This window comes from Trifolium pratense, linkage group LG3 (genome assembly GCF_020283565.1).
Source record: "Trifolium pratense cultivar HEN17-A07 linkage group LG3, ARS_RC_1.1, whole genome shotgun sequence".
Lineage (NCBI taxonomy): Eukaryota > Viridiplantae > Streptophyta > Magnoliopsida > Fabales > Fabaceae > Trifolium > Trifolium pratense.
The window spans coordinates 54,265,153-54,289,217 of NC_060061.1; the positions used below are offsets into that span (position 1 = coordinate 54,265,153).

Genomic DNA, 24,065 nt, shown 5'->3' on the forward strand with positions numbered 1-24,065 from the left:
TCAGCAAGAGAACAAGAGATACAAAAGAAGAGAGAGAAAGTAGAATGCAGAATGATTCAGAATATCTGGCTCTCCTGTCTAGGAGAGCTTATATAGTTGCCCCCAGCGCTGGGCCAAAGGTTGGTCTATTGGGCCGGGATAACCGGCCCAATAGACTCAACTGTCAAGATAGTCCCTGTATCATAGGGGAAGCCGTTATTTGCCTCTATCTTGGTTGGAGCCGTTCCGCTATTCGCGGGTAAGGGATAAGCTCCGTGACAGAAGTGGTTGGATGAATGAGCACGTGCTAACGTGCTGCTTAGCTGTTAAGCTACGGTAGAACGGATCATCATGCATGGATAGATGAGCACGTGTTTAACGTGCTGCCTATCCGTTATGTCGAGCAGGGCACGTCATTGGCTGACGTGTCGGGGAAGTCTCCCCTTATTGGGCTGTGCCCCAAATGTCGGGCAGAAGCGATTGGGCCAGCTCTTGGCCCAGTCCAGAACAGGTTTGATGAAAACAAAAAAGTATAGAAGTTATTTTTTGTTCGAGGGAAGAAGTTATTAAAAATTTAAGATAGAAGTTATTAAAATGAGCTATGCTGTTTATCGCGAAGAAAATCTCACGAAATTTTCACAAAGGAACAAAACGCTTGGTTGACTAACCGTTTGACTATTTCTTTTCCATTCTGATTTTTAGCACTCCAATTGCAAACATCTTCTTCCAACTTTTTCCCCTATTAAGCTTAAAGCACCACTTCCACCCCCAAGTCTATGAATTTCATCATCAGCAAAGGAATAAATGGCCATGGATGTGTAACATCACATGTTTTTGGGAGCTTAATTTAAGATGTTTATTGCTTTCAGCCAACAGAAACACAAATATGACAAATTTATTGTATTTAATTCTGATTCCAAAGTGAAAATAATAAGACTAAGCCATTAAGGAAGAGTTGTATATTCCCTTCAATTCACCATATAGCACAAAATTCTTAAAAGTCACTTCGAATTTGAGTGAAGACCCAAATCTGGAAATTGTATGCCATGGAAGCATGGAAATGGAACTATGGAAACTGAAGCGGTGTTGAAGAAGAAATAAGAAATAAATAATAAATAATTGAAAAAATTGGAGAAAGAAACAAGACGCATGGTAGGTAAGTTGTCCACTTGTCTTGCCACCTGGTTCGTGATGTTCTCGCGAAACGTTTTTCGCTACATTGAGCATTTCCCTATTAAAATAGAATTTAAGAATAGTGTTAAAAAATGTTGAAGTTAAGAAGAATTTAAAAAAAAAATGTTAAGGGTATTGTGAGAATTTTTTAAAAAAAAAAACAAACTACACAAAACTATGTTAAAAAATGTTGAAGTTAAGAAGAATTTAAAAAAAAAAATGTTAAGGGTATTGTGAGAATTTTTAAAAAAAAAAAACAAACTACACAAAACTAAGTTTCCCTTTATATATTAGTAAGTGGCTTTGGCTAAAATGAAAGAGTTGGATTAAGATATATAAGACTAAGATATATGTTTATCAACTTCACATGAATTCTGGGTTTTAAATCTATTGCTATGTTGAGCTCTATACTCAACCTGATCTACAGCCTAACTCACCGGTTACATGTCCCTAATTCCAACTACCAAATTGGGTATTTAGTATTTAGGTTGCTATTCTTCCATAGGAAATTCATTGACAAAAAATAAAGTAAAATAAAATTGGATTCATAATGATCACAAAACAATGTATAGGAAAGTTCATTACAACCTCAAAAATCATATGCATGTTAAGTCGCAAATGCTGATACAGTTATTTACATAGTCTGAAAGCATTTAATTTTTACACCACCAAATTTTCATATATCCAATCTCTCATGATTACATAGGCTTGTTCAGCATCATCATCATCTTCCAGAGATCCAGGTCGGTGGGCAAATCCATGACCTCTACCTGGGAATATCACTACTTTGGAGCCTCTATCAATTTTCATTTGAATATTTTTTATCTCATTTACAGTACAAAATGGGTCATTGTCCCCTAAAATAAACAAGACAGGAACTTTTACATCAGAAGCAATAAGGGGATCTATCTTTGTACCATAAAAGGAGATTCCAGTACCAAAACAAGCACCTTGGTCTTGGGCTAGCACCTCTAACACTCGACCACCTCCAAAGCAAAAACCAATTATGCCAAGTTTTTTGGAAACTCCTGCAGTCATGAATTCATCAGCCAGCCATTCTGTCCATGCAGTAATGTCTTTTGCAATCCTCTCAGGGTTATGTCTAGCAATCCACTGTTCAAACAGAGTGTTTGGCTGGTCCTTTGTCCATGGATTTCCGCGAAATAAGTCTGGAACTAGAATGCTGCAAATTGATGCAGAAGTAATAAATAAATAAATAAATATGTTAAGAATGATCACACAATGTGCATTTTGAAACCAATACGCTGAGGATAATTAGAGTTGAGAAACGAACTTGAAACCATTGCAAGCTACCCGATACGCAAAATCTCTTGTGAAGGAATCCTCAAAACCATAAATATCTGAAAGAAGCAATAGGCCAGTTCCATTATTATTCTTGACTGCCTTGAACAGATAAGCATGAATATTATCATCGCCATCCTCCAGCGAAAGCTCCTCTCCACTGACTAATTCACATGCGTCATCATTTATCCCACTTTCCACATTCAGTACGCTACATGATACTTTTGAGTCTGCAGTATCTTGAACTGAGGTTTGAAGATTCAATTTGCACTTTTTCTGAAAACAAACTGAGGAATTGCATTCAACAAGGTAAACACAGTGCATAATAATATAGTATATAAATAATTAGCTATTAGGTATATGATGTAACTAAGAAATTTCAGCTAATTAATAACTCAAGCATGAACTAAATTTGATTTTAATTTCAAGATTAGGTAGAAATAAGTAAAAAAATAACCACTCCCTAAACGCAATGTCTCCACAGGTACAAAGATGATCGAGTTTAGCCATTGGGATTGTTTGTTTAGTAAATATGATTAGCTATATGAATTTGAAAAAAAGACAATGAGCAGTGATGTGTCTAGTTAATTGATCGATTTAAACACACGAGTGTAGTGTAAAGAGAATCAAGGGCGGGTAGAAATAAAGAGAACATGTGTGCTGTACATACATATATAATGGTCTTGGAAGGAAATGGCAGTGACGAACGAGGATGGAGGAGAGGCTTTGCGAAGCTTGATGATGATGATGATGATGATGCAGCACAAACGCAAAAACTTGCTCCACTTGTTGCTGCTGCTGCTGGCCCCATCTTAATTCGTTTACTGCTTGCTGCCCACCTCTCTCAATAATCAATCAATAAATATCTTGCTTTTTTTTTTGTGTGTGGCTGTAAGTGTAAGTGTAAGTGTAAACCAATCCGAAAGCATCAAAAACAAACAAACTTAACTCTTACGCCATCTCGGGAACTTATTTTTTTAAGTAAAAGTATCTGATAATACCTCCATGGAGCAAAACGCAAAGAGAATTTAATAAATACGAGTTTTACAATAAAGGGTTTGCTACGAGTGCTCCGGGGCACTCTTTAAGCATTCCATTAAAAGAAATTTTTTATTCAAAAAATTAAACATTCCAATTTTCAATGCGTTGACTTTACGTATTTCCATAAAAATTCTACTCCCTCTGGTCCTTTTTATAAGGAACACTTTAGAATTTTTATTTGGTCCTTTTTATAAGAAATACTCTTTAAATTTATTCTTTATTAAATACACAATTACATTTGTACCCTTATTAAATGAAATCAAATACTTCATTCCAATGCACTAACATTAATTAGAAAGACATATTCCCCATGTTAGTCCAAGGTTACTTTTGGAATAAAACATAAAACTTTAGAATCATTAATGAGAAAATTAACTTCCTTGGTTTGTGTGTTTTTTTCAAATTGTTCCTTATAAAAATGACCGGAGGGAGTATAAAAAACTTACTATTTAAAGGCTTAAAGAGTGTCCGGGGCACTATTTAACATTAAAGTGATACTTATTTTGTTTTTGTGGGTCCCATTAATAATGATGTATAGTTATTAGTGAAATGTATTATTGGTGGGACCCCTTTAGAACTTTTTAAGAAATTTGTGTCGGATAGATTGAGTACTTATTAAGTACTATTTTTTTTTTTTTGAGACAATACTTATTAAGTACTATTATTGAAAAAACAAAAATAAGGAAATTCTGTCTTGGAACATGTGTCCCGAGTGGTTAAACACATAAATAAGGAAATTCTGCCTTGGAACATGTGCATTCAATACCAACATTAATTTTATACTTTATTTAGCATGACTCATTAAAAAATTATAAATGAGTAATGTGTACACGTGAGGTCTAGTTAAATACTCAAAAATTAGTATTTTCATTGTGGGTGCTCTTTAAAACTTTTATTTTAGTAATGTGTTCATTTTACCCTGATACATCATTTTGATGGTGAATATCTTTTGTTTTGTATTATTAAAAATTATGAAAAATTGATATTTTGATAGTACTCATCGAGATAAACCTAACAAAATCTCATATATTAATATTTATCTTTATATATTAATAAAAAAAATATAATCAAAGTAGCTTATATGTGTACACGATCAAATTGCGACAATTATATTGGGACGGGGAGTATAGTTTGGTCTCTCCTGTTAAAATATGGTGATATTTTAAATTAAAATTTTTCCTTACAATTTCATCCATGCTTGTATTTTCTCATCGTATATCACATCATCGATTTATAGTTAAAAAACTATCTTGGACTTTCCCTCCCGTCCTCTTGCAAACACTGGGTGTAGTTTTCCCTCTCGTTCCATTTGCATAGTCTCATATACTTGCAATTTTGTTCAGTTGTTCCTTCACAACTCACATCCCTTTGCCCACTTTCATAGATCTCCGATTGTTTGAGATTCAGGTTAGCATTCTCACTGATTTTGCCTTTTTGAGTTTTTAGAGATTGCATGTAAACTGTTCGAGAAATGTTCTTGTTAGTTGTTTGTACCTAAATGAAAATACACGAAGATATTGTGAGTCAGTTGTTTGTAAGTAAGACTATTTTATTGCGTGTGTTGTTGTTAAAGCTTTTACTTGATTGTGTTCAACAAGTTCTTTTCAATCATCCACTCCCCATCACTGTTGCAATTCCTTCCTTAATTAGGGCAGCCAGCCCTCATATTGCTCATCCTTATCTCCTCAATTGACACTTGTCTCACTTCTTCCTCAAATTATATCATGCTTAGGTGTATTATCTCTAACGTATTTTAGATCATAACAGTCTTCTTTCAAGTTTAGCACAGACACTTCAGATTGAACATGTGTTTGGTGTCTGACGCTAACACGGCACCGACACATGTGGTTACATTCAAATATACTATTTTCCCCAAATTATTACCGGTGTTAGTGTCTCTGTTGGCGCTTCATAATTTGAGCTTCGCCAAGTCAAAAATTATTATGAGCAGTCTATATGATTACTAACACGATGAGGAAATGATGTATGAAATTTGATATTGATTGGATGAATTTTGAGCCCTCAAATGAGATGCTAAAGGTGCGTTCTCTTTGCTGGAATCTCTGTGATAACTGTTTTTGTTTGCAATTTTATGCACTATTCCGTGAGCAATTAATTCTAGTAAAAGCATGGATATATTATGGTCTCTAATGTTTTACGAATCTGCCTCATTTTTTTAATGTACATTTTCATGAAGGTCTGAGTGCCATAAGTGGTGAACGTTGTGTGATGTTCATGCTGAATATTTTTGTAAAAGTCGTCTGTTTTGATTCATTATGTGTTGAAGTTAAGACTGCATGACATTTGCTGTGCAGAATTTTCTATTAACATAGTTTTATATGGTTATAATGTTTCTCTCTGTTCTAACTGAAATGTCTATAATAAATTGTACGATAGTACAGTGTCAGGAAAATGTGTTTAGATTTACTAGACTTTATTTCAAGTGCATAGTAGCTTGAAATTCACAAGTACTCAAGTTGATGTTCATGCAGACATTTTTCCCTCTTTCAGATGATTTGTGTGTGAATGATCAATGTGAATGCGTGTGTGATTAATACAAATTCATATCATTATCATCGACTGGAAAATTTTCTATAGGACAATTGATAGAACACCAAGATCCAGTATGCTAGCTAGCCCAATTATTGGGGCCATTTTACATGAGCACTCTTTCTATAAGTAATTAGAATGGGGGAGAAGAAGGGTTAGTTGCATTTAATGGAAATAAATTATGAAAGAGAAAAGGAAGGAAGGGGTGAGGGAGGGCATTAATAGTTGATAAGAGTTTGTTTAGGAGTTCTCTGCAACTCTGGTTTATACAGTTTCCTTTATCGAAATTCTTGAGTTCTATCAACAATACTTGGTACGAATCCAGTAAAAAGAGTCGGAGAAGAACAATGTCATAATTTGGTATGGATAATGTAACAGAATTGTAAAAAGGGTCCAGGAGGAGTATTACCTTATCGTGGAGCAGTTCAGTTTATCCTTTGATTTGGTAATTACCTAATATGTAAAGTAACTTATGATGAATTCTTCTTTCAAATTGTATATTTTAATTAGTATAGAATATGCATCGATAGTAGGGCGTTTCAGTTACAATTTACAGATATCCAAAGCAATCTTAGCATTTGTGGTCATATGTGTGGTACTTTTTTTTTTTTTTGCAAAAGTATTGCAAATATTTATTTCTTCCCCTGCTTTATATTATTAGAAGAATCCAATGAAGATTTATTTATGAGATTCTTGGTATCGACTTGAGGAGATTTTCCTCATGTTACTAGAGTATTATAATAATGATTAATGACAATAATCGTGATAATTATGTGTGATAATTTATTAAAATTTAACGGGCGGACTACCTAACCTGTGGATTGGCTTGAGTCTCTCATGGACTTATGAGCCGGTGGACTTTTTGGCCTTAACCCTTAACCTTAACCCATATGGGCTGGGGCGAGTAGGGGAGACTTTACCATACTGCGGCTCTAAATGTATAAAGCCCACGCTTTATTGAGGAGTTTCATTGAGTCTCACTGTTGCAGTTTGCTAAAGCCGAAATGCTTATTGAATTCCATTTTGATGTTTGATTTGAATTTCTGAGAAACAGCCTGCCTATTTGAAACCTTCATTTGTTAGCTGCTAGGCCTTTCTTGCATTTGCCCTCATTTTTGCAACTTTGGCTAGTACATCCATTTTCCATTGTGGTATTCAGTGCTATCTACTCTGTGTAGTTCTCAACTCATCTTTGTAATCTTAGGGGAAATTTGTAATCCAGTGTGTAGTCCAATCAAGATACTCAACATGTATGGGAGAAAAGCTTGCCAACTTGTGAAAGAATTTGCAAGTGGAGAAAAGGGCCAGCTCACACCATTTAATGTAAGTCCAGGTCTTCATTTTTTTGAGTTAGACAATCATTAATTATTATATTTTAATTATTGGTTTATGTTAGAACTTGCTTGTGTTGTGGAAAATGATTTGCATGATTGATTTGATTGTAAACCTTATTTTTGCATGTATTATTTAGCAAAACTTGATACTCTTGTGTAAAACCAATTTAAGATGTTCCCACACTATACCATTGGTGTTTTGGTATCACTAATGATTTATGGTATTGCTACATATTATCTCGTGTCACTTTACTCTTAATATTTATCTATGGACCTTTTTCCCATACTCTGATAAAAACTTATTAACCAATCTTTATACTGTGTGAATATGTCATATGTGCTTGCTTTTGCTTGATACTTTTTCCAATGATCTTGTAGAATGACTTGTTTGATCAAGTAGTTGCAGAATGCAGCCAACACAACGGTGAGCTCCAGTCCATGATAAGGTAATGGTTAAAATAATGTCCTGGTTCTCTTTTTCCGGGTGTGTCCCTTTTTTTCCTGTTGGACTTGGAGTATGATATCTCACATGGGTATGAGTTTTGTTGAATGTGTGCCTGAGTTGGTCTAGCCATATTGCAAAGTTAAATGTAAGGCAATACAGTGTCTTGCATATTTTACTCAAAAACCCCTTTCCATTGTTTTATGTTTTCTATGGCATGAGTTTAGTGTTGTGTAAACAGGAAGATGCAGGAAGAAGGCTTGGATGTCCAAACTGCTAGAAATGCTGACCACTACGGAGCCCTCATCCACCTATTTTCTATAGTCCGAAATAAACATTGTCTAACAGCCTATGTGTAAGTATCACTTTCAAATGCCACCTTCCTTTCATGTGTAGTTCCTATATTTTGACTCTGAACATATCACCATACAGGTATAACCGAGCAGAAACTATACGGAACTTGTTATGGAAAATAGGGCCCGTGATCCCTAAAGAAATTGAAGAGAAGCTTGATCATTGGGAGGAAGAGTATTTCAAGAAGCATTCTTCAGCATTAAAATCTTATATGTCAAAAGTGCTGGTTGATCTGACTGTGGTAACCTCTCCCTCCCTTCTCTCTCTCTCTCTCTCTCTCTCTCTCTCTCTCTCTCTCTCTCTCTCTCCCTCCCTTCTCTCTCCCTCCCTCTCTCTCTCTCTCTCTCTCTCTCTCTCTCACACACACACACACACACACACACACACACATCCACAGGTGTACCTTCACATAAGAAAAAGGTATTGCCTTATGTTACAAATATGTGTATCAATTTATGTCTTCATGATCTTTTATCTGTAATCAATCGTTGCTCTGTAAATTTAGCTTTGTCTGCTATTTTTAAAGGTACCACATGGGTGCATCTCAACCATGTGTTATACGTAGTTCAATAGTTCAATTGATGTTGATTCAACTAAGGAATGTTAAGCATCTGTTTCAGAAACGTTTATGATTCTAGTTATACAAATGGGACCATCATGTGGATTTTTGTATTGGTGCACCTTAAGTTCTGTCACTGGACAGTTTAATTCACATCAATTAAAGAGCATTCCATTGACAACAGTCTTTGGGGATTGAGAAACATGTATCTTATCATGTTAAAACTACTGGGCTTGGTTGTTTGAGGTCCTCGATGTGTGTTTCTCTTGGATTTCAGTTATTGAATAGCTGGTAAGAACACCAATTTGAAGGTGGGGAACAATGTTTTGCAATGCATCATCTATATACTATCTATATCTATATATTTATTTATTTTTAAGCCCGATTTTGCTGAGGGCACATGTCAGTTTCCTAGAAGCAAATTAACATTGAGGAAAGACATGTCAATTTATGAGCACCCGACCACTTACTGTAGTGCAGTAATTAGTTGCTTAACACATGAAGTCAGAATTAACTGCTAACCAAAACACAGTATCAATTGTGGTTTTTCAATCCGCTTCTAGCCCACTTTTACTTTGCAGTTCCTTGTTGCAGAATGAAGTTGTAAGTTAACAATAGATCAATGAATTGCCATTCATGAAATCTGATTTTGATAGGATATGGTACCACCAAAAGATCCATACATCCAAGTAAGGGTCCTTGAAGACATAATAGAAGGCATAGTACTTAGTGATGATAAGAATCCCAATTTTGCCCGGCATTCAATGCATTTTCTGAAACGAACTGATGCTGAGAAATATATCTCGCGGGTAATTATCTTGTAACTTATAATTTGCATTCCAAATAGTCTAAAATGCCACCTAACTATTTTATTTTCTCTCTACAGGGCTTAATGGAGGAGCTCACTGGTTGACCTTCTAGTCCTTTACCTGCAAGTCTGGAACAAAATGTAGATGAAGAATTGAAGATGAGTATTACAGATTTACCTTCATCACTTTTCGCCTAGTACTTAATGGACACGTTATTGAACAGTGTTGACATTTTGTTGTTGGTTTTCTTGTTGGACCACCACAAGATAAATTGAACGGGCTGTTTTTTGTTATCAATTAATTATACACATGCATATTCGCAGTGTTTGCAATGGATTTGGATTAGCAGGTATATACAGTTTTTGTCAACGTTATGACTAAATTTATATAACTTATGATAATCTAGGGATACAATTAATTGATTTTATAAAATTCAACTTCATCTTCGATCTCTTCTATCTGACTATCTCTTAACAGAAGATTTATAGTATTAGAAAACTCTACATAAACTTTAAAAATGTCTAACAAAATAGTTGATTTAAAATTTCATATGTCTAGCCGTTGTGAACAGTGAAATTTTTGTACATTCATCCGAATTTCAAAATCAATTAAATTGGTCATGAAAATGTGGCCACAGTCAACACCGTTAACAACTTAAGTTGATAGATAAACTAATTTAATATAACTTTCATAAATTTAGAAACATTTTAGCTATTTCAAAAAAATTCAAGAACGAATTTATTTATTTATTTTTGGTAAAGATTCAAGAACGAATTTAATTGACGACTAAAAATTCATTTTAAATATTAATTTTCTTTTTATATTATTATTAAATATAAAATTTGGATATTTATCTCATTCATATTTGTGCCCTAAATTTTTTGACGGTTTTGGTTTCATCTGCGAGCTCTCTCTCACTCTGTTTCAACACCTCTGCGGTCTGCCACCATCCGCTCTGCCACACACTGCTGTCCCTTCCCACTTTTTTTTTTACTGATTTGATTAGGTTGTTTTTCTTGTTTCTATTGATTTTCATATTGTTAGGGATTTTTATATGTTTTGGCTGTTGCAACTAACTGATTTCCTTCTCTTGATTTTCAAAAGGAAAGGCACAACGACAGCCAGAACACCCACTGAATTTCGACTGTGCTTCTCTGATTCACAACTTACATTTCAACTCTTATCATTCACGGTGAATGCAACAAAGGGCATCTTTATTTCCTGGTTTGTTACACTTACTCTTTTATTCATTCACTCATTCTTATTCCCATTTCAACCTGCAATTTGCAAACTTTGCTTCTATCATTTTGAACGAATAAATGTGTACTGTTATGTTGAATACTGAATTTGCAGTGACTTTACCTAATTACCTATGGCTCAATATATCATTAATATGAATGCTTCACTGTCTGCATCTGACAAATTCATAATACATATCTTGGATAGTACTCACATGTTTGTTCAACCCCATGTCGAGCTAATGATTCGAAGTCAAATTTCAAAGTTTAGAGAGGACAATACATATGTCAAGCCGTCTTGATTCAATCTGTGGACAATATGTTTCTTGTATTTCAATTTCGTCTTAGTTCATAATTATGTAACCTTTCTATACGTCTGAAAACACATTTCCATTAATGTTGTGAGTGATTTTCCATTTGATAAGTTGTATAGACACATAATACAGCTATCTTGATTAAATTGATGAAGAACTGGTGTATTATAAACATGGCCAAGTTCCTAAATAGGAGTAAGCATTATATTTCGCGAATTTTTGCCTGCCGTAAAATTTGGTTGACTTTAGTGCGACACTTTAGTTTATTTTATTTTACTATTATTAGACTTTGTGGTCATAAAATATGTTTAGAACAGTTTTGGTGGAATCATACACCTAACACTTATTTAGAGCAGTTACTTTCTTTCCTGATAGCACTAATTTGTTTACTGATTGTTAAATATAAAGCTTTTTTGCTATTTGATTTTAGAGAAGTATGCAATTGCCATCTTGATAGCATCTATGTTCAGCATGTGTGGATCCATTTCATATCACTTTCTTTTTGTGCTAAATCTGCCACTGTGAAGTTGTGTTGCTTGTCAAAATTGTCTCGGGCTTTTCTTGGAAGAGAGCTGAAACAGTAGAGGAATGTAAATAGAGAAATTTTGGTAGTTAAAACTATTGGAAAGAGAGGTTAACTTATTAGAAAGCGTCTTCTAGTTTTGGCATTTAAGCTGTTATGACTTACTCCCTCCTTAACACTTTATAAGCAAAAATTCACTTTTATCTAGCCCATAATATAGACCAGATACATTAAATATACAATGAACCTAGAAAGTGGATTTTTGCTTATAAAGTGTTACAGATGGAGTATGATTGATTTTTCAGACCTGGATTGACCGTAAACTACTGTTTAACATGGTATTGTGCTCATGAAGATTCTTACAAAATGAATCATGTCCCTACAATTGACAACACTCCTTAACAGCTTTTTTAGCAAGAGTAAGTTCCTATCTAAATAAAACCATTTACATGAAATTATGTTTTCTTTCTCATGCCAATTTTAAGCTATTTTTATTGTTATGATAAGTTTATTATTTCTATACTGGCTTAGCGCAACCCAAAACTGGATATAGAATAAGAAAATGTGTAATAATATTGTCTCACAATTACTTCATAATCGTATTCCGTTTAAGTTTAATTTGGCATTCAAATGAGTCATCTCTCTGGGAGATTTGGTTGACTCTATTTTGTGTGCTGTTAAAGTGGAAACCTCTTTGCACTTGTTTTTGCATTGTGACTTTGCTTCATTGGTATCGTATGCAGTTTTTAGTTGGCTGGGTGGTTCTTGTGCTTCCTCCAAATCTGGCCATTCTTTTTGGTTATATGTCTGCAGCAGCTTCAAACGAGAAAGTTAGAAAAGGTTTTGGGATGATACTGCCGTTCAAAAAAAAAAAAAACTTATTTATTTGTATAAGCTATTTTTTCTAAACCGAAAAATAAGTTAACTTAGACGGGTCCTAAATGTAGTTTAGATTCAATCGGTTTTTGGTTTGACCCAATTTACAATTTTAAAGACAACTGTTTTTTGGGATGCACCAGTTTCTCTCTCAACTTGAAAATATTCTCTTGTCTCAAATCCTCTGGCGATTAGATCTCCGCCTCCTCCCGTCCAAACTTTCGTTTTCAAGATGTAGACTTGTAAGCTGGTGACGTGCTCGACCTTTGCGGCGGCGCCACCAAAAAACCTCATTCGAAGTTGTTCAAATAGTCATCGACTCCACCTTTGTTGAATTAAAAAGAAACACGTTATTTTTGTACTTTGAAGTCATGCTGAACTCAACCGCCATAAGCTAATTAGAGTTGATCGTGTGTCATCTCAAACCATAAGCATTTAAAAAAAAAAATTATTGAGTCACAAAAAAAAAAAAAATTCACTTTTTATCTTCGTTCTTTTTATTTTACTAAAAATAAACGATATTTATCCATTCAAATTGATAAAGTACATCTATTCAATACAAATTCAAAGTCGCTAAAAATAAAAAGCATAAATCTGCAAACAAAGTCAGCATCCATGTTAATAGCATAAAACAACAAATTACATAAGCGCTTATAAAAAAAAAAAAAAAATTACATAAGCCTACATATGACTATATTGAAGAGTATGAAATATTCATGTCTTCGGATCTGTAGTGTTGATGACGCAAATTTTCGTTGCCCTTTTATATAGTGGGATATCCTGCGGCTCCATTAATGGTTAGGGGAGAAAAATCGGCAAGCTTCAAGTAACCAATATACCCTTCACTTACCCTTTGTTTGGTTGTAAAGAGAAAGTGGGAAGAGAGAAAAAAGTGAGAGAGGATATGAGAAGAGAGAAAGATGTGACTAGATTTGAACTATTGTTTGGTTTAAGAGAAATATAAGAAAAATAAGTGTTGGTTAATTTTAAAAGTACAACGATACCCCTGTTTTTATAAAAAGAATTTTAATTAAAAAAACATAGAAAAGTAGAAAACTATGCTACTAACAAATTTTAACCAAAAATATATTATTTTTTTTGTGAGGAGAAAAAACAACATAAAAAAGAAAGAAAATGACAATAGGGAGGCTAATGCCTCAAAAGAACTAAGGATTTGCAGATGAAAAAAATAAACGGTGCTTCCTTTTTTTCAAAAAATAAATAAATATAAGGTGTTTCTATACTTGAATTGCAGAGAAAAGAGGACAAAATTGGAAACAGATGTAAAAGTGAGACTTTCTTCGCATGAAAACGGTGGGACCCACATTGATTCAGTCTCTCTTTGCTATGTTTCTGTGCCCCAAACGAGAGAAGTACCCCATTTCTCTGCATTCTCTCTTGTCCCAGTTTCTCTCATCTCTCTTTCTCTCAAAACAAACAAATGTGTGTTTGGTTTGACACAAAGAGATAGGAAAAAGAGAAATAAGAGAGAGGGAAATAAGAAAGAAAAAGACAAATTTATCCTACATATTTAAAATTCAAATAGTATAGTTAAATATTAAATCTCAACAAATTTTGGGAAATTGCAATTTTCTACTCCTTCAACTCACAAATTTCACCTATCGAAAAGACATGTGAACCATCTAAAAAAACTTCTATCTCTCTTTCTTTATTTATCTCTTCATAATATCTTATTTCTTTGTTATCTTTCTTCTTTACTTCTCTCTTTCATAAATCTATCAAAATAAATATAATGCCAAAGAAAGAAATAGGAAAGAAATAACCGTGTTTTTCTCTCTTCTTTGAAGCGAGAATACATTTTCCTTAAGGGTCCGTTTGGTGCGCAGGATAGGATAGTGACAGGATAGGATATACAACAGGATAGTGATAGGATAGGATATCAGCAGGATAACAGTTATCCTATCCTGTGTTTGGTGCACACAGGATAACAAACATGATAACTATTATATCATATTTTTAATACATATTTGTTCATACCAATATGATAAGATACATAACATATTTAAATGACAAAATTACCCTCGTAAAACAATTGTTATTTGTTAAAAATTATATTGTAATACTTTGAATTTTATAAAAAAAAATATAAATAAGTAATTGTACAAAAAGAAAAAGTAATCAAATAACTTTAAATTTTAAATACAAATCATGAGAAAATAAACAAATTAAGTTTTTTATATGAATCATGATCAAATAAATAACTCAATTATACATGTTAGATAAGCTAAATAAATATATGATATATGTAAATAATAAAACTACCATTGCAAAAGAATTATATTTAAGTTGTTATTCAATTTAAATTAATATTCTTATTTTGCAATTTTTTAATAATTATTTTAATTTAAAATATTGTAATTTTAAGAGAATTTTGATTTTTTAGATTATATAAATTACAAAATTACTCTCGTGAGAAAATCACATATATATTTAAAAATTAATTATTTTATTATTAATTTACTATCAAATTATTTTATTAATTTTCAATTTTTTATTTTAAAATATATTTTATAGAATAAATCAACGATTTTTTTTTTTATCCTATCCTGCTGGTAACCCAGCTCAAATTCAGGATAAGGATTTTAACTAGAGAAACAGGATAGGATAAGCTTCAGGATTAACTTATCATATCCTGTTGTGTCACCAAACACTGGATTGAGACAGGATATGATATAGTTATCCTATCCTGTCTCTTATCCTGTGCACCAATCGGGCCCTAATATCTTTTTGTCATTTATCCCCACAAATACCTTCATCGCTTTCCCCTTCACTCCTCGCGAGTATGCTCTCCCAGTCTCCCTCGCCACTGAACACAGAACACGCTAGCCACGACCTCGCCACTGGACTCACCTACATCTCTCTCTCTCTCTCGACTCGACTGTCGCGACTCCCCACGCTCGCCCCCGCTCTCCTACCACCACCTGTAAGTCCTATTTTAAATCTCCTTCGGTTTTTTGAATCTCCACTGTGTTGGTTTGTTGTTTGGTAATGAATTTGATTTCCCCATAAATTTGGTATTTGAAAATAGATATGATGATCTTCATGCTTTTATTCTGAACTTTATATGTCTTTAAACTCATGTTTTGATGATCTTTTCATATAACAAAAGCCATAAATTCCAACAATCACATGCAAAGTAGCTCAAATTAGTAATAGAACTAATATCAGCATGAAGGTAACTTTATTTTTCTTAAAAAACTATTATGTGTGCGTGCGCTAGTAGCAAGGTGGACTCAGAGTGTAGCAAATTGAGAATCTGAGATAATGGAGTTGGAAAATTGTGAAAATTAGGATCCAGGTCTCATCTCATGAGAAAGATTGAAAAATGCTAATTTTGATGGAAACTTTTAATATTGTCAAATTGAAATAGGACAAGGAGGAACATGTTGAAGGGAACTTTGTGGTGTGAAATTAGAGCTGGTGGGAATTTAGATTGTGAGGTGGCAAAAGTTATTCAATTATTGGAGAAGAAATTGACATACGAGTGAAGGAAGGAATAAATGCAAAGAAGAAGAGTTGGCAATTGAGACTTTGTTGTGAGTGGAAATTTGGAAGAGTTAGAGCATATACATTGGAATTTGAATGCAATGTGACATAGATAGATCTAAGGCATGTGATGTTTTATCTATATTTGACTGTATTGCCTATGCTATTGTTTGTGAAATACTCATTTGCCACAATGTGAATGCTATTGTTTGGAAGACTATATCTGACTGTAGTGTCTGTACTATGGTTTCTTGAAAGTACTCACGTTGGCGGGAATCCTGAGCTTTTTGGCCTAGCTCTGCCACTGAGTGCGACGATGCGGTTCCAGTTTCTATGAATCAATTTTATTTGTATTCTAAATTGAAACTTATTTGCTTGTTTTTAATTCTGTCTCTGTGTCTCTATTTTGCTGTAATATTATTGGGTATTGAAATACTGTAATAGCGATTTAGACATTAAAGAATTTGGCTCCTCTAAAGTGAGGAAAATGAAAATATTATGATTTGTTATGATATACTTTGCAATATTCACCCATGATTTGTTAATCAGTGGTCCATATACATAATACTCACTTTATTATCTAAAGTGTGATGCTCACTTTGGAGGAGTCAGATCACATAGACTACATTTTTTTCCTATTAATTAGTGCTTTACCTTTGTGATTACTGATTAGAGTCACTACTTAACCCTTTCAGCCGTAAAATAAAATCAACATTGTCGATGTTAGTAATTAGTTCACACAATTAGCTTTAGCGTAATTTGTCTTTAGGTTATTAAGTAATTAGTTTCCACTTTTTCTTAAGCATAATCAAACTCCCAAACCAGATCTCTTTTCTAGACCAGTTTGCAAAGTCTTTAAGATTTTCCCTTTATTTTCATTAAATGAAAACTAATGCCATCTCCTAATTTTCTTTACAGTTTTGGTTGCCTCTCATTGTGGTACCCTTTGGATACCTTGTCACACCAATCCTATATATTCATACCATTTTAATGAAAAGCCTTTCCTTTATGAAAATTGGCTTGGTTCTGCTGTGACAAAAGTTGATTTTGATTGGATTGATTATATAAAATTGATTTTGGTTGAATGAGGGTTGAACATAAAGTTTGGATACATTGACGAAAAGAAGTGATTTTTGTAAATTCATGTTTGAATAATTGTTTTTTTGTGTTTATATATGTCCTTAATTATGTCATCCACGTTTAATAATTTTGAGAATTGAGTCTTGATTTTGGATATGAAATCAATTTTGAGGCTGGAAGCTAAACGTAACAAATTTGTAGTCAAATCACATCAATCCAAACATGATTTTGGGAGGTATAGACGTTGAACAAAACATGGCTTAGTCTTACGACCCACCTTTTTTTTTTCAATGGAAAAAGAACACTTATTAGTGAAGAGTGCTACAATGAGGGATGATAAGTTGTTGTCCAAAACAGAGAAATGAAATAGTCAGGAATGTAGAGAAAGGTTGTCTAGTCTATCTGCATGTCAGAAGTAGAAAATCCCATGAAACTGCCACAGACCCAAATATGGGAGCCATAGTGTAATCTTTCTACTTCCTTTTTATTTCATAATATGTTTATTTAGTCTGTTCTCATTTGTTTATCAAGATTTTGAAATTGTGACATACAGATTGTAGAGCTTTGATACTTCAGTCTATCACACTTTGTGGATTTCCTTAATGTATTAAATTGGATTACCCCTTAAATTCAATCAGAGTCTGTAAGTCAAGGATCTGACCATGCACACAGCATTTTATAGCCATCATGTATTCTGCTTCTCTTACAGGTTCGTTCTCGTTTTTTTCTCAGTTTTATAACGTCAGTTTTCTTTAGTAATATTTAATTGATTGTAACCATATTGCAGAAACTTGCGTACAAATGCAAAGAGTCGTTTGGTGAAGATTCGTGCACCATATATCTCTCAATTCAATTCAAAATGCGAATTCAATAGGAGACCTTGTATTTATAATTCTCCTGTCACCATTAATCAAAAGAGATTGTTTGTGCTCCCTAACACAAATGATGGCCACCCAACTGCTTCTACAATGGATGATGAAATGAACACAAACCATGTTCCTAATGTTATATCACCAATGTTTCTCAGCAATTGGTCACCACCAACCTACCTATGGAGGGGATTATCAGTTTTAATCCTAGCAGGGAAGGTGATTATGAAGATTTTAAAGGGAAAGGTTCATTGGAGGAATACTCTTCAACAACTAGAGAGAGTTGGTCCAAAGTCGGTTGGAGTGTGTCTTTTAACCTCGGCCTTTGTTGGCATGGCATTCACAATACAATTTGTGAGAGAGTTCACTAGGTTAGGATTGAATAGATCAGTAGGTGGTGTTTTAGCTTTAGCTTTCTCTAGGGAGCTAAGTCCCGTGGTTACAGCGATAGTCGTCGCGGGACGCATTGGAAGTGCTTTTGCAGCAGAATTAGGAACTATGCAGGTTTCTGAACAAATTGACACATTGCGAGTTCTTGGATCAGACCCTGTTGATTATCTAGTGACACCGAGAGTGATTGCTTCTTGTATTGCTTTACCTCTTTTGACCTTATTGTGTTTTACATTAGGGCTGGCGTCTAGTGCCCTACTCGCTGATGGTGTTTATGGAATTAGCATTAACATTATTTTGGATTCGGCTCAGCGATCGCTCAGAGCATGGGATATTATTAGTGCAATGATCAAGTCAGGAGTTTTTGGTGGTATTATATCTATTGTGAGCTGTGCTTGGGGAGTTACAACTATGGGAGGTGCTAAAGGTGTTGGAGAATCAACAACTTCAGCTGTTGTTATTTCTCTTGTTGGTATCTTCATTGCTGATTTTGCTCTTTCTTGTTGTTTCTTCCAAGGAGCTGGAGATCAGCTAAAGAATTGCATCTAAGCAACTGATTATGTGTATGCAGATTTTGCACATATGTACAAAAAAGAGTTTGGTATGAATTTAATTTTTATTTTTTTTATAACGTTGCATTTGTTGTACAAGTCACGTTCTTTTCCATAAGTTGTTTCACTTGAATAAATAAACAAGAATTGGCCCCGTTGTTACAGTTAAAGTAATATTTTTATAAAGTAATATTTTGCATAAGCTCAAAAGTAAAACATGTTCTTTACATATAATAAATATTTGTTTATTTTATATGCGTAAATCCTAAATTTTTATGTCTTGTTAATTTGTAATTGTAATTGATATATAAAATTAATACGATAAAATTTTGAAAACTCATGGTATTTTCAAAATTAATATATATAATTAATCTCATTGGTCAAATAAATAATTATATATCATATTTCAATTTTAGTTTATAATACGTTGTAATGAAGCAAAAAATTAATGTAGATTAATAAATTTAAATTATTGGAAAAATTAATCGATTTATAATTTAATCTAAAATAAAAAATTTAATAAAGAATAATAATATTAATAAAAATATTATTCGTATTTCCTTAAGTAAATCGGCTTAGCATGCCTTATTTTTTTTTTCCCCAAAATATAAGTAAAAATGAGTCAATGAAACTTGATGTATTTAGTTCAAAATTTGGTCCAAATATATTTATTTTTGTTGATCATATTTTGCTTATATTTTGGGACGAAGAGAGTATATCAATTTTAATTTATGAGATGAATTTATGGTAAAGGGATAGTGCCTCAATCCAAGGCATAGAAAACCTTGCGGCTCTTAAAGTCTTCTAAGCATTGATACTCAAAAAATTACTTCTGAATTATATTTGTATCCGATATACCAATACACAGATACATTGTCCGTAAATATCGGTAAGTATCGAATGAGTATCCAAATTTATTGTTTAAATAATATTTTTGTTTATGAACTAAGGATCGAATCATGACCTATAACTATCCAAACCTAAGTGGCTTATAAATAAAATATTTTGATACAGAGAGACAAGACAACGTTGAGATACGCCATCGATACGTATCTTATACGTCTCGGATACACCAGGTTAGTTAAGTCGCGGTGAAGGCAATTGAGTCGAGTGAAGCTAACATGCGGTGAAGAATAGAATTGGGTTAAAATAAGGAGCATATTCTCTTTCGTTCTTTCCATTCCAAAGCGTCATTTTCATAAATAATTTGTTGGTGATCTTCTTTTTCCATCTTCCCAATCCAATCATCGACTAGTATTATTTTTCTTTAAATTATTATCAGTATATTTATTTATTATTTGTTTCATCTTACTTACCTTACCCGTTCGTTCGTTTGTGATGATCGTTGGTTGTGTTTAATCTCTTGTTTGTTTTGTTTGTAGCCCAGAGGAGTATGGATCTGTGTGCCGTACACGTGAAGAACCTTTTCCACACAAATTCATTCTCGGTAAGAACAAGAATAATAAGAACTAGAAGCTCGGAGATCACACTTTTGAGAACAACTAACTCTAAACAACACATTCGCAGCCCGTTTCTTGTCGCTGCTTCCGGCAACAACAACTCTTCTTCTGGTCTCTCTCTCTCTCTCTCTCTCTCTATCTTCTAACTCCTTTTCAGTTTTGATACTGTTTCTGTATATTTATTTCCACATTCATTGTTTATGGAATCACTTTCCCCCTTCAAATTGAGCAATATTAGGGTTAATTCTCGTGGAGAGCGTTACTTAGTTAGTTAGTAATCAGAACATTGGAATGTTGGATTGATATTAGCTCCTTAAATGGATGGAGATGACAAAATTAATGTTTTGTTCTGTCTTTCGCTTAATAATAATATTAATAATATACAGAGTACTTTCTCACGAGCTCCTTGTTGTGGATATATTCATCATTACAGGTAATGGTGAACAGTCTATTCCAGAAGGAGATGGTATTAGAGGAAACAATAATGCTGATAAATCAAATAACTCTGACAAGCGTCATCATATTAATCTGGATTGGCGTGAATTCAGAGCAAAACTATATAGAGACGAGCTGGTGATATATATATTCATTGCTAAATAGGATCTATATATGCTATATTCTGTTACTGCTTACTTATTAGCTTTTACCTATTTTTTAAGCGGATGGAGTCGGCTTCATGAATTTTCAAACAATGATGTTTTTAATTTTTTTCAGAAATAAAAATATTAAGATAGATACATGATTACACAAGGGAAGATAAGATTAGGAATACAGCTGTTAGAGACAAAATTGGAATAGCTTCCACTGTAGAAAATAAGATATAGTCTTGTCACAAGTGCTTTGGACATGTTTGGAAAAATCCATAGAAGCACTATTAAGAAGGGATGATCAGATGGAGGTTAGTTCAATATTTAGAGGTACAGAGAGACTAAAAAACTATAGGATAAAATATTCAGAGAGATTTTGAAGTTAATGTCTATTTGTGAACTTAATACATGAGAATTATAGCATTGTTTGATTCATTTAGCTGACTTCACCTAGTAGGATAAAGGTTAGTTGTTATTGTAAGGTACTAAGGTCTTAAAACATATGTTACATTCATGCCTATGATTTGTTGCAGCAGTATAATCATGCTTAATAGTTGGAGATTCAACTCCTTTTGTTTTGATGAACTTTTTCATCAATCTAGGATGCCTCCTTGGTTGAGGTTGACAACATGACTGTATATGTCCCATTAAGGTGTTTATTGTATAATGGTTTAAAATGGTGACCAGGATATCGATAAATGAAGGGTTGATTTGTGTCACTTTATTCAAGGCTTGTTTAGTTTAAGAAAATGTCTTATTTTAACTAATATTTACTATCTTATTTTTAATTTGTTGTTTTTAAAGATTCATACAATAAGTGGTGATGAAAATAGGAAAAGAAAACATATTTGTAAGTAAGAAAAAACTATGGTCCTGTTTACTTTTTGAAAACATTTGTTGTTTTCATTTTGTAGAATGTGTTCATTTTAACTTGCTATTAAGAAGATGAGTATCTTTTAAAAATAGTGAGTCATTGTGATGGAGAGAACATAAAATGCTAGGGGGATGATGCATTTCCTTCCGGAAATAATGAAAATAGTTCTTTTGACATCTTCATTGTTTCCGGAAATGCTAGACAATTTATCACTTTAAGAGCAAGTCTCTTTGCTTCTTGGTAACAAGTAAAACTAACCCAACTTTTAGAAAATAGAAATTTAAAAAATGTTTCACAAACAAAATGGGACCTATGAGTTTTTCATAATTATTACTTATTAGTGAAAATAGAAAATGGAAACAAGAAACAATTTGTCAAAAACTAAAAGAATCCTTTTTTTCTTTTTGCATTCTATGTTACTATAGTTGAAGTACTTATAATTATTGCTGTAGAAGCTATTGGTTATAATAGGGCATAATCTAAGAAGCAAATCAGTAACTTAGTGGATGTTAGGTTTCATTAACTATGTTTTTCTTGACTTTAACAGAAAGAAATAGCAGATACTGATGCACACAAACAAGGTGCGATATTACATAATTCCAAACCTCTTGGAACAAAGTGGGCTCATCCTATTCCTGTACCTGAGACTGGCTGTGTACTTGTGGCTACCGAAAAGCTTGATGGTGTTCGCACCTTTGAAAGAACTGTCGTTCTGCTTCTCAGATCTGGAACTAGACACCCACAAGAAGGGCCTTTTGGAATTGTCATCAACCGTCCTCTTCATAAAAAGATTAAACACATGAAACCTACAAATCGTGATTTAGTAACCACCTTCTCTGATTGCTCTCTGCATTTTGGTGGACCTCTTGAGGCAAGCATGTTTTTGCTAAAATCAGGGGAGAAGTTGAAGGTTCCAGGATTTGAAGAGGTAGTCCCTGGGCTATGTTTTGGAGCTCGGAACAGTTTGGATGATGCAGCAGGGCTTGTGAAGAAGGGGATTATCAAGCCTCATGATTTCAGTTTCTTTGTTGGTTATGCTGGATGGCAAATGGACCAGTTGAGAGATGAAATTGAGTCAGACTATTGGTATGTGGCTGCATGTAGCTCAAGTTTGCTGTACGAGGCTTTGACAGATTCTTCTGAAGGTATGTGGGAGGAGATTTTGCAACTGATGGGTGGTCATTACTCAGAATTGAGCCGGAAGCCAAAGCAAGACTCATAGGTACTAATATACATGGTTTCAGGTTTAGAGACAAATTGATACACGTAAAATGGTGGTGTTACGAAGCAATGTGCAGTGAAGTTTGCACTAATGTCAAATAAGTAGGTAATTTAGTCTCCCATCCTGTTTTTATTGTTCAGCATAAGAGGAATGGTGCTTGTAATTATGCTTGATATATTTGCATGTAAGTATGAAATTAGTTTTGGGTTAGTCATAGTTGTATCCAAAGCTTAAAAACAAAACAAAGTCCGCAGCGCCTTTGAATCAATGTTTTATCAATCTATGATCGACGAAGGGACATGCAGTGCACGAAAGCAATCAAGAAATTTCTAACAATGGTAAATTATAGTACTTCTCTCTGAAGCATAAATTATACTTTCATCTCGTATTTCATGAATGAACTTTTTAGTGGAGCTTGAAGATTATGAACCAGTCTCAATCCTGAAGGTTATTTTCCCCTTTTGTTTTCTCATTCTGCAATGTTAGTCACTTTGGTCCCGGCGTTAAAAATGACCGTTAACTTTACAAAAAATCTGATGCCAGTTTTTTTGGACATGTGGCACGCTGAGTTGACACATTTGTGGGACATGGACTGATGATTTGGTAGGGACTAAAATGTCAATATTTTTGTTTTGTTTTCTTTTCATTTCTTCCTTATTCATCTTCATCATCTTCATGCATTCATCAATAAAACTTAGAATTTTAAACCCAAATTTCAAGAAAAATCATCAATAAAAAATTTGCAAAATTTTAACCCAATCTTCAAACAAACTGTTCATTCTTGAAAATTTCACCACCATTAATCCTACACAATTCTGTCACACTGTTCATTCTCCATTTCTTTCTCACAAAATGTCACACTCTTTGGTGATGCTTCTTTGGTGATAGCATAAGGTTTGAGGGAGTTTATTCGAAGATTTGGTAAAAATTTTGCAAATTTTTTATTGATGATTTTTTTAAAAATTTGGTTTATAATTTTGGGTCTTATTATGAAAGCGTGTTCTGACAATCAACATGCTTTTATATTATTC

General features: G+C 33.5%; 4 protein-coding genes and 1 pseudogene across 16 annotated transcripts; 4 read left to right on the forward strand and 1 right to left on the reverse strand.

The window, feature by feature from the left end:
- Nucleotides 1-1,676: 1,676 nt before the first annotated feature.
- Nucleotides 1,677-3,461, reverse strand: LOC123917417 (carboxymethylenebutenolidase homolog). The gene is made up of 3 exons (XM_045969119.1): nucleotides 3,125-3,461; nucleotides 2,447-2,730; nucleotides 1,677-2,335 (listed from the first exon to the last, which is right to left on the reverse strand). Exons 1-3 carry the CDS (start codon nucleotides 3,263-3,265, stop codon nucleotides 1,813-1,815), a joined length of 948 nt encoding a protein of 315 aa, XP_045825075.1. The 5' UTR covers nucleotides 3,266-3,461; the 3' UTR covers nucleotides 1,677-1,812.
- Nucleotides 3,462-4,631: 1,170 nt separating this feature from the next.
- Nucleotides 4,632-11,311, forward strand: LOC123916877 (DNA replication complex GINS protein PSF1-like). 8 transcript variants are annotated; one of them, XR_006812274.1, is made up of 9 exons: nucleotides 4,632-4,902; nucleotides 7,250-7,368; nucleotides 7,758-7,825; nucleotides 8,063-8,176; nucleotides 8,254-8,416; nucleotides 9,391-9,543; nucleotides 9,621-9,892; nucleotides 10,648-10,767; nucleotides 10,897-11,311. XR_006812274.1 is itself a non-coding variant. In XM_045968454.1 (8 exons), exons 3-8 carry the CDS (start codon nucleotides 7,294-7,296, stop codon nucleotides 9,645-9,647), a joined length of 600 nt encoding a protein of 199 aa, XP_045824410.1. In that variant the 5' UTR covers nucleotides 4,664-4,902; nucleotides 6,424-6,490; nucleotides 7,250-7,293; the 3' UTR covers nucleotides 9,648-9,895. The 8 variants fall into 8 exon arrangements, 5 of the variants coding, with proteins under 5 accessions (XP_045824409.1, XP_045824410.1, XP_045824407.1 ...); XR_006812272.1 differs by having other exon boundaries at nucleotides 10,648-11,311; XR_006812273.1 differs by having other exon boundaries at nucleotides 10,653-11,311.
- Nucleotides 9,762-11,311, forward strand: LOC123916879 (annotated as a pseudogene).
- Nucleotides 11,312-15,235: 3,924 nt separating this feature from the next.
- On the forward strand, nucleotides 15,236-19,061 carry LOC123916779 (protein TRIGALACTOSYLDIACYLGLYCEROL 1, chloroplastic-like). 3 transcript variants are annotated; one of them, XM_045968310.1, is made up of 4 exons: nucleotides 15,236-15,438; nucleotides 16,920-17,545; nucleotides 17,635-17,790; nucleotides 17,869-19,061. In XM_045968310.1, exons 3-4 carry the CDS (start codon nucleotides 17,744-17,746, stop codon nucleotides 18,887-18,889), a joined length of 1,068 nt encoding a protein of 355 aa, XP_045824266.1. In that variant the 5' UTR covers nucleotides 15,236-15,438; nucleotides 16,920-17,545; nucleotides 17,635-17,743; the 3' UTR covers nucleotides 18,890-19,061. The 3 variants fall into 3 exon arrangements, with proteins under 3 accessions (XP_045824266.1, XP_045824267.1, XP_045824265.1); XM_045968311.1 differs by having other exon boundaries at nucleotides 17,382-17,545; XM_045968309.1 differs by lacking the exon at nucleotides 16,920-17,545.
- Nucleotides 19,062-19,945: 884 nt separating this feature from the next.
- LOC123915734 (UPF0301 protein Cpar_0662) lies at nucleotides 19,946-23,404 on the forward strand. Of its 4 annotated transcripts, none has more exons than XM_045966946.1 (4): nucleotides 19,946-20,104; nucleotides 20,274-20,462; nucleotides 20,785-20,924; nucleotides 22,360-23,404. In XM_045966946.1, exons 2-4 carry the CDS (start codon nucleotides 20,285-20,287, stop codon nucleotides 23,032-23,034), a joined length of 993 nt encoding a protein of 330 aa, XP_045822902.1. In that variant the 5' UTR covers nucleotides 19,946-20,104; nucleotides 20,274-20,284; the 3' UTR covers nucleotides 23,035-23,404. The 4 variants fall into 4 exon arrangements, with proteins under 4 accessions (XP_045822902.1, XP_045822905.1, XP_045822904.1 ...); XM_045966949.1 differs by having other exon boundaries at nucleotides 19,954-20,100; XM_045966948.1 differs by having other exon boundaries at nucleotides 19,977-20,145.
- Nucleotides 23,405-24,065: the final 661 nt, after the last annotated feature.